Below are 11,944 nucleotides of genomic sequence, written 5' to 3' on the forward strand. Positions count from 1 at the left end.
CATCAAAATGCCCAATATGGGGAAGTATCGTTATATGGGGGTTATAGGAAGACGTGAACCTACGTGGCCCATTTTCTGTCTTAGGCTGTAGTATCCATTAAGAACTTCAAATACCAAATTTGAAACAATTTCGGTAAATAATGTCGCTAAAATCATTACAATACCGAATATCGGGAGGTACCGTTGTATGGGAGCTATACGAAGGCAAGGACCTACGTGGCCCATTTTCAATACCAAAAGTCCTGCAGACAAAATACACATTTGAGTAATTTTTTATCGACTTACTTCATTTTTTATCAACCTACTTCATTTCGTTCGGAGGCTAGAGTGATTTCCACAGACGGGCAGACGGACGGACATTGTTAAATCAACATAGAATTTTATGCTGATCAAGAATATACATGGGGGGTCTAAAATGTGTATTTCGGAATTCCAAATTTAGTATACCCTCCATACTATGCCCTCCACCATAGTATGGAGGGTATACTAAATTTGGAAAATGTTGAAAATCTTGGGAGGATCCTATTGAATTCTATCAAACTGCTTTGTGAAAAAGCCGTTGAATGCCACATTTAGCTTATCAGGTGTACCTCGTATAAAAAGTTCTGTATTTTTTTGTAAAAAATATTTAACGCCAAAAAAATGTCTAATGTTTATAGATATTGCAATAAAATATAACAATAATTGTTATATTGTTATTGCCAAAAATCCAGCCCCACCCCAGTATATATTTGTAAACACAACATTTATTGGTTGCTTTCACTTTTCTCATTTTCACTTCCCAAAAATGTCCCTCAGGTGGTTTCCCAAAGTGTTTTTACCCAAATTGATAAGACATGGAAAATTTATATTTTTAATAAAATTTGTTTTATTTTATTTTGCATTTATTTCTTTAAGTATTTTTTGTCTTTGTTTTGTTTGTTTGTTCGTTTTTTGTTTAAGTTACTAACTAAAATGTACAAAAATCATTTATATAAAATAAACTAAAAAATATGAAAACAATTACTAACATTAGTCGTATTTTTTTTTGTTTAATAAATACATTTACAGTTCTTTGAAATTTAAAAGTTAAACATTTAGTTGATATAAATAATACAAGTTAAACTTAAAAATTATCAATAAATGACTTCAGTGCTGGGGTTGTTTTATTTGTTTTATACATACAAGATTTTTTTTATACAAAAAAAAAAAAAAAAATAATAATAATAGAATGAATACAAATAAGGAAATTAAATTTTGTTTACGGCTGAATCTTAGAGAGATCGTTCCTTAAATGATGATGACGATGATGAAATATTTACAATGATTCCCTATTATTTTATTTTTGTTTTTTCTTTCTTCTTTCTTTTAATGATCCACACATACGAAAAATGTATGTGAGTGTGTGTATGTGTTAGCCTAATTCGTTTTAAACTAAATTAAAAAAAATATCCTAGAAAACTAAATGTCTTTGTTCGGTTTGTTTGTGTGTTTAAAAATAAAATGAAATTGGTTCTGTACATTTTTTGCAGGAGAGGGCGGGTGGGGGAGTCTTAAGTCCTTGTTAGCTTGTTCTACGATAGTCTGGCATCACAGTTGACCACTTTGAAATTTGAATTGTTTCGCCTCTAAGCCCAAATGCTTAAATTCTGGCGATGATACGTTAACGCTGCCGAGCTGGGATAATTCTCCGGAGTTCTTGCATAACCTGGTCCAGGTCGTTTCAAACTTCCCGAGTTATTGTCCCACAATCAGTGTTGATAACGCATGGTTTGGGCCTGATTGACATGACCGCCATTGGCCTGGCTGTGTTTGGAGCCATGGTTGAAGGAACGACGTCCGGTGGTGCTGACGCTCAACATTTGTGGAGGGTTGCGTAGGGGCAGTGCTGGTGGTACAGGTGGTGGTGTGGGGGTCTTGACTCTTTGGCTGTTGCCCTGTTCCAATGGCATGGAGTAATGGGTGTTGCTGTAAATGTAGTTGGGATCCATTTCCACAGTGCTGGCCGTTGAATTGGAATAGTCTTGGGAGGTACCATAGTGCATGGGCTGTTGATGATAGTTAATGTTCTGCTCCTGATTCGAGTTCGAGTGAATAATTGGCAAATCGGCATAGGAATAGCAGGAATCACCCACAGCTGCGGTTTGTTGGAACAAATGAGGTTTGGTGTAGTGGTTCAATTTTTGTATGGCAGCAGCATTGTTGGAGCTGTTCTTGATGTGGACCACAAAGGAATCGCTGTCATCATTGACGGTATTGCTTTGGGTTTTACCTGCTTTTTTGTCGCTCAAAATTGTACCAGTTGGCACCTGCAATTGTTGGAAATTCTTCTGTTCGGCACCATTCATTTGCACAGGGCACATGGGACCATAGTGGGCAGGTCCCATATTGTGAGGCGTATAGGTGTTGGGGAAAGTGGAATGGATACCCAAACTGCAGGGATGATGTTGATGGCGGGTCATGTAGTCTTCGTCACAGAAAGTCTTTTGATATTCACGTTCCTTGTTGCCCAAGGCCGAGTTGCCGAAGATACCACCCTTCAAGTAGTCACGGATCTTTCTGCGGCAACGATAGACAATCAAGACCAAGGTGGTAATGGTGGCAGCAGTTCCAACCAAAAGGGCACCAATCAAGGCCTGTTTACGGGGATCGGTGTGAGAGCAACCCATAAGGGCAGGATTCAGATTCTTCAACTCCTCACCTCTCAGACTTTCGGGGAATTCGCAGAGAACTTCACTGACATTATCACCGGTGTTATTCTTGTTAATCAAAACATTTCTCAGCCACATAACACGGCAGTCACAGGCAATGGGATTTTCCGACAAATCCAAGGTGGACAAATCTTGCCAAGGGAAAAGACCTTCAGCCAGGGTGGTCAAACCATTTGCCTTCAGATTGACATATTTCAAATGGGGCAAACCACTGAGGGCACCTTCTTGGATTTCATTCAACATTTTGTTGGAGGCCAAATTCAGGTATTCCAAATTCGTGTTGCTGCCAAAGGCACCGGTCATGACACGTTTCAAACGCAAAGCTCCAGTGATTTCCAAACGTTTTAATTGTTTCAAACCCACAAAGGCTCCCTCGAGAATGGCTTCGAAATCATTTTGACCCAAGAACAATTCTTCCAAGCGTCCCAATTGACTCAGGCTGTTTGTGGGCACACGAGCCAAACGATTGTCAGACAAGTCCAAAATACGCAGGGATTCCAAACCCAGGAAGGAATCATGGGAAATGTTACGCAAACCAGCACCTTTAAGGTTTAGGCGTGTCAAACCCTTTAAATCTTGGAAGGCTGCTGGAGGCACGGTCATCAAGGCATTGGTACCCAAAAACAATTCAGCCAACGATGGCATGGCCTGGAAATGTATGGGATCTGGCACTGAGGTCAAGGCATTGTCATCCAAATACAAAATTCTCAATTGATTCAAACCATCAAAAGCCTTGGGATCAATGTAGCCAATGCGATTCTCGCCCAAATTCAACTCCTCAATTTTGGCCAATGGTGCAAAGGTGCCCTGATGTAATTCTGAGATGAGATTGCCACGCAAATTCAAAACGGTAACGGCCGACAAACCAATCAAGGTCTTGTTGCTGATTTGGCCAATTTTGTTGTACTGCAAATGGACCTCTTGCAGTTTACGCTGATAGGCAAAGGTACGCTGGGGAATGTTCATCAAATGGTTGGAGGACAAATCCAAGAATGTCAATTCAGCATAGAATTGAATGGATGAGTCGATGGTCTTGATTTTGTTGTTCTTGATGACCAGGCGTTGAATGGAGGGATTCAAGGCAATTGGCAACACATCCAATTGTCCTTCACCGCACTGGACAATTAGGGTGTTGTCATCACATTGGCAGCCAGCTGGACAATTGGCCAAGCCAGAGGTTGTGGAGGCCACCATCAGCAATACCAGGCAGGTGAGCGTTAAAATAGTTTCCAAATTTTTAGATGCCATGGTGATGTTGTTGTTGTGTTTTTTGTTTTCACAAAAGTTTGATGAATTCGAAAATTGATGAAATCGGAATCGATGAAATAATGATTTTTTTATTGGCGGGATTCTTGGGTTAAAATTCCATATTCACTTCGGGGAAATGTTTCCAATTTTCTTTGAAAATTTTAATTTTCAACACTTCACTTAATTTTTGTTTTTTATAACAAGTTTTTTTATTCGAATTTTTTCTTGTATTCAATATTTTTAGTTTTGTGCCGTGAGCGATAATCCAAGTGCTCGCTTTGATCACGGTCTTAGTTTGTCTTTTCGTAAATTCGGTTTTGTGAGTTTTACGTGAAATTTGTAAAATTTCGTTTTATATATCTAAGTTATATTTTTCTCTGAGTTGACATTACACGTTTGTATCTTTACTTGTTTGCAAGCATACAACCGTACACGACGAAGCAACGAACTACACTGATTTTCTGTTGCAACTTAGTTTCTTACAATACCTCGGTTTGCCAGCCAACCTATAGAAAATCATAAGAGCGTAACTAATCCCAACAAAGAGCTAAAATACCCACAAATATGCTCGAATAAAACAAACAGAGAGAGTAAAACAATGAGAGCACCCAACAGGGGAGAGGAGTGACAAAGAGAGAATATAGAAAACCAATACCCATTGCGAGTAAAACAGGTTTTCTCTCAGCATTGCAAAGAAGCATAATTCAACTGCAAAGAGCATAAAAGAGAGAGGGAGTGTTTGGGAGTGAGAGTAAATGAAATGGTGTGAGAGAGAGAGGGAGAGTACTGCCAAGGCCCAAAGGAAACACCACACAAACTTCACTGTATACATGGTTTGTTAACGTATTTTCAACACAGCATTGTGGCCGTCTGTCTGTTTGATTTCTCACAGAGCTAATCCAAAAACGGCAGATGTTTTCTTTCTGTGAGCAATGTCTGGGAAAAATAGAGAATAAATAATAATGAGAGCTCGTTGAAATTCTCAGAGAATTGGTTTGCAGAACAATGGAGAGAGGGAAAGAGAGCTATACTTAGTTGTTTTGGTCACCAAAAGATGTCGCCTCTGGTATTAAAAATGCATTTTTCCTGTAGATATTTTCGAAAAAGAGGTTGTTTCAGTATTATTTCTTCATTGACATCAGAGAACCATGAAACTACCTGGAAAATATTTTTGGCCTCTGTTTAGATTTCTGTGCAGACCATCACATTCTCAATTGTCGCCTCTGACAGTTGAGTTGAAAGCAACGGAATGTTGTTACGGCCGCTTATTTTAGTGATTTTGAGTTGGAAAAGAAAAAATACGAAAAGTATAATTTTTACGTAAATTTTGAGATTAATTGCATGGAAAATAAATTGAAATGAAGTCAAATTTTTTAATAAAAAAATATGAAATGGAAATGAAAAAGGAAATGTTTTTATGAGTGGAAACTGAAACACTTATTTCAGTTCACGAAGGATTTAATGCGTGTGAAAAATTAAAATTAAACACATATGCAAGAATATTGGCTCTAATATTAAATATAAAATAAATTACAAAAATAAAACAAGACATGATAATCGGAAATTATTTTATGGATGGTGGATTTTTTTCCTCTGACATATTTAAATTATAAAAAAATAAACTCAAGTACTAGTGGAAGTTAAATATAGTCCAAACGCTCAATTCTTGTTCTATGAAAATGCGAAATGAAAATCTTTATGAATACAAGAAATGTGAAGTGAAACATTTTATAAAGAAAATATTGTTGCTCTATGAAAATGCAAAATTAAAATCTTTATGAAGATATGAAATGTCAAATGAAACATTTTATAATGAAAATATTTTTCATTTTTTGATAGAACAATGCCTGGACGGAATTTTTGTTCCATTAAAATTTTAAATGAAAAATATTTTCTTTATCATTTTTTTTTTTCATTTGACTTTGCTATATAGAAAGTTTTCATTTCACATTTTCATAGAAAAAGGATTGAGCTCTTGGTTTCGGCTTCTATGAAAATATGAAATAAATAATATTTTCTTTATAAAAGTTTTCATTCCACATTATCATAGAACAAAAATTGAGGCCCATGAATCCAGGGCGAGCATCTATCTTATTCATATTATAGACCATTCAGATTTTTTTGGTGGAATTAGTATTCTTGCTTGCCAATATGCCATTTCATTTCCTCTGAACGGAGATGCCAGTGGTTTTCTGAAAAATAAACAACAGAAACTATTATAAAATTTTAAATTTCCAAAAGATTGAAAATAGACTTTTTGTTAACTGTCGTAATTTAAGTTATTAACAAGTTAGGCACATCCCAGAACTTCAAGTTTCTGTCAATTATTCATATTTCATTTCAAAATGGTGAAAAATCTGAAAATATGCTCAAAATATTCGATCTGAAGATAAGACAATACTTATTACCCCATACAGTTGAATGAAGTTGAACATATTTTTGAAAAATACGGAATTAGAAAGATTTTACCAATTGAATTTGTGGAATAGTCCAAATTTTCAAAAAAGCATGTTTACTATAGATTACTCTTAGAAAGTATAACGAAACTGGCATAAGATGAGTTACTGTGCTTTTCACAAAACCATGGAAGTGTTGTTAGTATTAAATTCAGGACTCAATTATGGATTCGTTGAAATTTGTGCATATTATATGGAAAGAAACACCTGCAATGACCTTTTTCTGGATATATCATACACATATTTAAAACAAAAAAAAACAAAATGCCTTTACTATTCTGAGAAAAATTCAGCGCCAAACTCTAGCTCTCCCAGCCCCAAAATCTAGCTCCATCCAAAATTCCGTGTCGATTGGTTCATAATTGTGGCCTGTAGAACAACTGCAAAATCAGGAAATTTTTCTGTTTTTGGTCCAACCTTCATTTTCAATTTCGTGAAGATCCGGTTACAAATTAACATGGACAGAGAGACAGACGGACGGAAGGACATACATAACTAGACCGACTCAGCTCGGCAAGATAGGAAGATCCATATATGGTTGCCTATGTCGGTGACCAATATTTCGAGGTGTTACATAATGTTTGGCCCGACCAAACCTATAATAGCCACAGCACATAGTGTTGTGGGGTATAAAAAACAAGGAAGGAAATTTTTGAACAAATATTTAAGGGAATCCGAAAACTAATAAAAATTCGAACTAATTTCAAGGAATGCTGATACCATTCGTAATTCGACCAAATGTAGCGCAGATGTCTCAATCTTGCGGAGAGTGTAACAGCATAGATTTATGTATATTTTTTCACAGTTTTTTTCGTTGATCAAACCTAATCGAAGCAGAAACAAAATTCATTTTTATAAAAAAAAATGTATGATGAAAATATTTCTCAAATTATATTTGCATAGAACGAGAATCTACGAATGTTATTTAGATTTTTTCCAAACTTGCGAGCACAAATAAAATTATTTTTATTTGTATAATTTGAAAAAAGAAATGCTTAATTTCAAAAGTACGTTTTTTTGCAATGCAAGCCTATCAACATTCAATTACTTAAAATTTCTAGTTTTCTAATTAAAATGTTTCTGATGATATTGTTTTGAAATTCTCATGAGAAATATTGTAAACAAATTGAAAATTGCTTTAAAATGTTTGAAGATTTAAATGGATATTATTTTCAAGTAAAGGTTGTTTCAGCAGTTATCAGCCATTTTTTTTATTTGTTTTGAATGATAACGACATTTGATAATTGTCTTGTAACTAAGACACTATTCGTATTTGAGAAAGGATAACAAACATAGTGTTCTACAAAAAAAATAAATAAATAAATATTTATTTATTTAGAGGAAGCATGTTGTTGATGCTACCCATAATTGGACTACCTGTCTGCAATAATTTTGAAGGTCTAGCAACAAATTATGATAGAAAGAAAGAAGAAATTATGTCTGAGGAAAATTTGATAAAGAAAATACTTAAACATGAAATATAAATAAAGAGAAAATGAAATAAAATATGAGCGCAGAATATGAGATTTACTGCTAAAGCGTCTGTTCAATCTTGACATTGTGCATATGAAATATTTATGCATTTTATAACAAAATAAGACAATTTAAAATAATATATTTTGTAGACTGTTTGTACATGAATATGATTTTTTTAGCAAACGATGTAGTTTGACTTCAATATTTAGAAAAAGAACAACAGATGAAGACGGATTTCAACTCTCAGAGAACTTCATCTGACAATTAAGCCAAAATTGGCTTTAAAATTTGGAATTTGGGGTAATAAAGTTTTATTGATGATTTTTTGTCTCGAAATACGATTTGAATTTTATAAACCAAACATTTGTATTTCGTGTGACATTCGTAATGTAACATTTACATAAAGAAATCTGAAACTTTTTCTAAAGACATCTAATATTAGAAATGGTGTATATATACCCTACGCCACACCAATGTACAAGCTATTATGTCTTTGTGCATTTCTTTGTTACATATAGAAGGAGACGGAATAAACCAATAGCGCCCTTTGATGATCTTCATAGAGTTACATCCTAGTATTGTCCGATTGAGTTGAAATTTTCCACAAAATCATTTTTTTGGCCCAAGGAAATGTTTTGAAATTATTGGAAATATGTGTAAATATATGAATTGCCAAATTCAAACCTATTTGGCGCTATATGTTTTTGGTAATTTTTGGTACCGGATATCAGATACAGTTCGGAAATATCTCTTTCAAATTGTATCAACATAGCTTCAAATTAGAAAGGAGCTCCCATACATATATTGTCCGATTGTAGGATAATTGTGCACAAAATGGTTAATATTAGACCAAATGAAGTGGATTTTGGCACATACGACTGAATTTAGCCTAGAAGCTAGATCTTCAAATTTGGTGAAAATGGGTTATGGGTTATTTTCCAAAGTATATTTGTTTGGGCCAAGGACGAACCCCATTGAAACAGGTGATAATCGGATTTTATTTAAATATAGCTCCCATATATCTTCAATCGATTTCGGGGTAATTGTGCACCAAATTGCCAATATCAGTCCAAATGACCGGAATTTTAGCACATCCGACCGAATTCAGTCTAGAAGCAAGCATGTCAAATTTAGTGAAAATCGGTTCAGATATTACTATAGCTCTCATACATATATATATATATATATATATATATATATATATATATATATATATATATATATGTATATATATATATATATATATATATATATATATGTATGATATATATATATATATATATATTTGAATGGAATGGAAGCATACATATATAAGGCCCTGATACATTTTTAAGCAATATTATTTCGATTCAGAACTTTAGTTTTCTCTTATTTTTAAATTTAACTGCTCTAAGATCGCTTCGTAGTTGGTATGATCCCACTTTACATAAGTTACCAACTGCAAACTTTTTTGTTTTGCTACGTGTAGCTCTACTAAATATGCATAGAGTTGAGGGGCATAATACAGTCGGCCCCACCCGACTTTTGACATATCTTTACTGGTTTTTGAATACTTTATCTTTTAAGAAGTTTCTCTTTTTAAAGAAAAGGCGTGACTTAGAATGGTCTCTTCTGGCCAAAAGGCAGTAATTTTGAAGAGATACCAAGGTTTTCATTTTTCATTTGGTTAAATTCGATCTAAAGCTTTTTATGTTCACTTTTTATACTCTACAAGACTATATTGAAAGTTTTATTGGGCTAAAAATTATATTATATATACGAAATATTGGTTTCCCACATAAGAAAGTATATATGGATCTTCCTATCTCGCCGAGCTGAGTCGATCAAGCTATGTATGTCCGTCCGTCTGTCCATATTAATTTATAATCACTCTACAGGTCGCAATTATGGCCCGATATTCACGAAATTTAGAATGGTGGTGGGGCTAGGGCCAGAATAGAAGTCTTTTGGAGATGGTCGCATAATATTTAGGCCAAAAACTGAAAGATTTCTTGATTTTACTGTTGCTCTACAGGTCGCTAATCAAATCAAAAACAAAATTTTCCATTTAACCGCGAATGTTTTTAATCCCGGAGAAATCACAAATAGAGGAGAAATCACAAATTAAAGAATAGGGTATCACATGGTCTGCCCTACACGTCTATAGTCTTTGCATACTTGTTTTTTACAGTCTGTGTCAAAAACATTAATTCTGAAGTTGAAAATGACATTTCAAATTTTTTCCAGACGTAATTTAAAGAAGTCTCTTTAAAAAACAATTCTAAAAAATTATTTCAAATAAAAAACTTCGACGTCAGTACAAAAACTGAATACTCGTTATTGTTATTACTCTTATTCTTAATAACTGAATTTAGGCCTTAGGGAATAAAATAATATTTTCTAATTGTTGATTTAATTGAGCAACTCACTGACCAAAAACAGACTACACGCACTCTTGTAACTGAATGTTGTAATAAAAATTATTAAAGCGAAACATCATAATATTGTTAAATAACATTTTTTTTAATTTTCTTTTTTCTAAAAAAAATATAAAAAACAAATCGTTGTAAAAATTGCATCACATCAATACCATCATAATTACATAAGCATCCAATATTTTTTTGGCGACAATGTTAACCCTCATGTTTCTTTACAATTAATTTATTGTATTAAACAAATATTTTTGGTACATGTTTTGTTTGTCTAAATATAAAATAACAACGTACCCCTATAAATAAATAAATAAAATGTTCACCAAAAAATACACGACAACAAATCCAAACATCAATTCTATGTAAATAGCAATGATTTCACCAAATTGGCGCCGCGAAAAACACCAGACAACTCTGTAATGGAGGAATGAATGACTGAATGAATGGACGAATGCATGCCTGATAAATGTGAAAAACAAAAAGACAAAATGGTCGATATTGAAATGATTAAAAACAAATATTGTATGAATAATTTTTGGTGTGTATTTATTTTATTATGTGTAACATGGTAGTAAATGATTTTTAATAAATTTTTAATACGACATGTGAAACATTAAATGGCGTTTTATTTATTTATTTATTTATTTTTAGGAAATTCAATTGTATTAAGAAACGATATTCATTGTTGTATTACGAAACTATATTGAATTGGGTAACCTTCATCTAGGAGAATGAATAGAAAATGGTTTTCCAGAAGAAAACTCGTCTCATATAATGCATGAACAAATTGTGAGATGAAAAAATTGCAACCAACTTCAGACTGCTGTCATTTCTAAGCAACTCATCCGACAGCCGTTAAAATTATTCTAGTGACAGGTCATTATATTGTTTACAAGCATAAAAGAGCATTTTGGTGAGAAATATCCAGAAAAAAAGTTATTCGTGATGGAATTCAAATATGATAGTGTGATTTCTTTATATTTGGCTGGAAAACCACAAGTGGCTATCGTTAAAGCACTGCAGCATTTAAATGTGAATAAATGGTTTGTGTCTCGTACCATCACTCGTTACCGTGATACTGGTAGCGTAGCCCGACGTCAATGAAGTGGACGGAAGAAAACAGAAACATCAACAGAAATGGTTCGAAATGTAAAGAAGCGACTTGATCGAAACTCGCACCGCAGTGGACGAAAAATGGCTCGTGAGCTGAACATATCGCAATATTCCATTCGGCAAATATTGAAAAACGAGCTCGGGGTAAAGCCATTGAAATTCCAAAAAGTGCAAGAACTTACAACAATATCTTCGGTTGGCCACCAGAACTCAAGCGCCGGCCATGGTAATGGTGTGGGCCGCCATAACAGCCTATGGTCGATCTCCGCTCGTATTAATCGACCGTGGCATAAAAATAAACGCCAAATGTTATAGCGGAAATATTCTGGAGGGGGCATTAAAACATTTTGGCCGCAGACCTTGGACATTCCAACAGGACTCAGCACCATAGTACTCAGCACGCTCCACCCAAGACTGGTTCCAAAATGAGGTTTCTCGCTTCATTTCCAGCGCACAATGGCCACCAAAATCTCCGGATACCAATCCGTTGGACTATTCTGTCTGAAGTATTTTGGAAAGCAAGGTTGGCACTAAAAAGTACCAAAGTGTC

General features: G+C 34.3%; 1 protein-coding gene across 1 annotated transcript; it reads right to left on the reverse strand.

Annotated features, from left to right (window-relative positions):
- Nucleotides 1–1,190: 1,190 nt before the first annotated feature.
- Nucleotides 1,191–4,386, reverse strand: LOC101896477 (carboxypeptidase N subunit 2). The gene has a single exon (XM_005188484.4). The coding sequence runs from the start codon at nucleotides 3,936–3,938 to the stop codon at nucleotides 1,731–1,733; it is 2,208 nt and encodes a 735-aa protein (XP_005188541.2). The 5' UTR covers nucleotides 3,939–4,386; the 3' UTR covers nucleotides 1,191–1,730.
- Between the last annotated feature and the right edge of the window lie 7,558 nt (nucleotides 4,387–11,944).

Source organism: Musca domestica, unplaced genomic scaffold (assembly GCF_030504385.1).
Source record: "Musca domestica strain aabys unplaced genomic scaffold, Musca_domestica.polishedcontigs.V.1.1 6, whole genome shotgun sequence".
Taxonomy (NCBI): domain Eukaryota; kingdom Metazoa; phylum Arthropoda; class Insecta; order Diptera; family Muscidae; genus Musca; species Musca domestica.

Bases quoted from the DNA above. Each gene is read 5' to 3' on its own strand.
- LOC101896477 (XM_005188484.4), bottom strand. From the start codon at position 3,938: ATGGCATCTAAAAATTTGGAAACTATTTTAACGCTCACCTGCCTGGTA.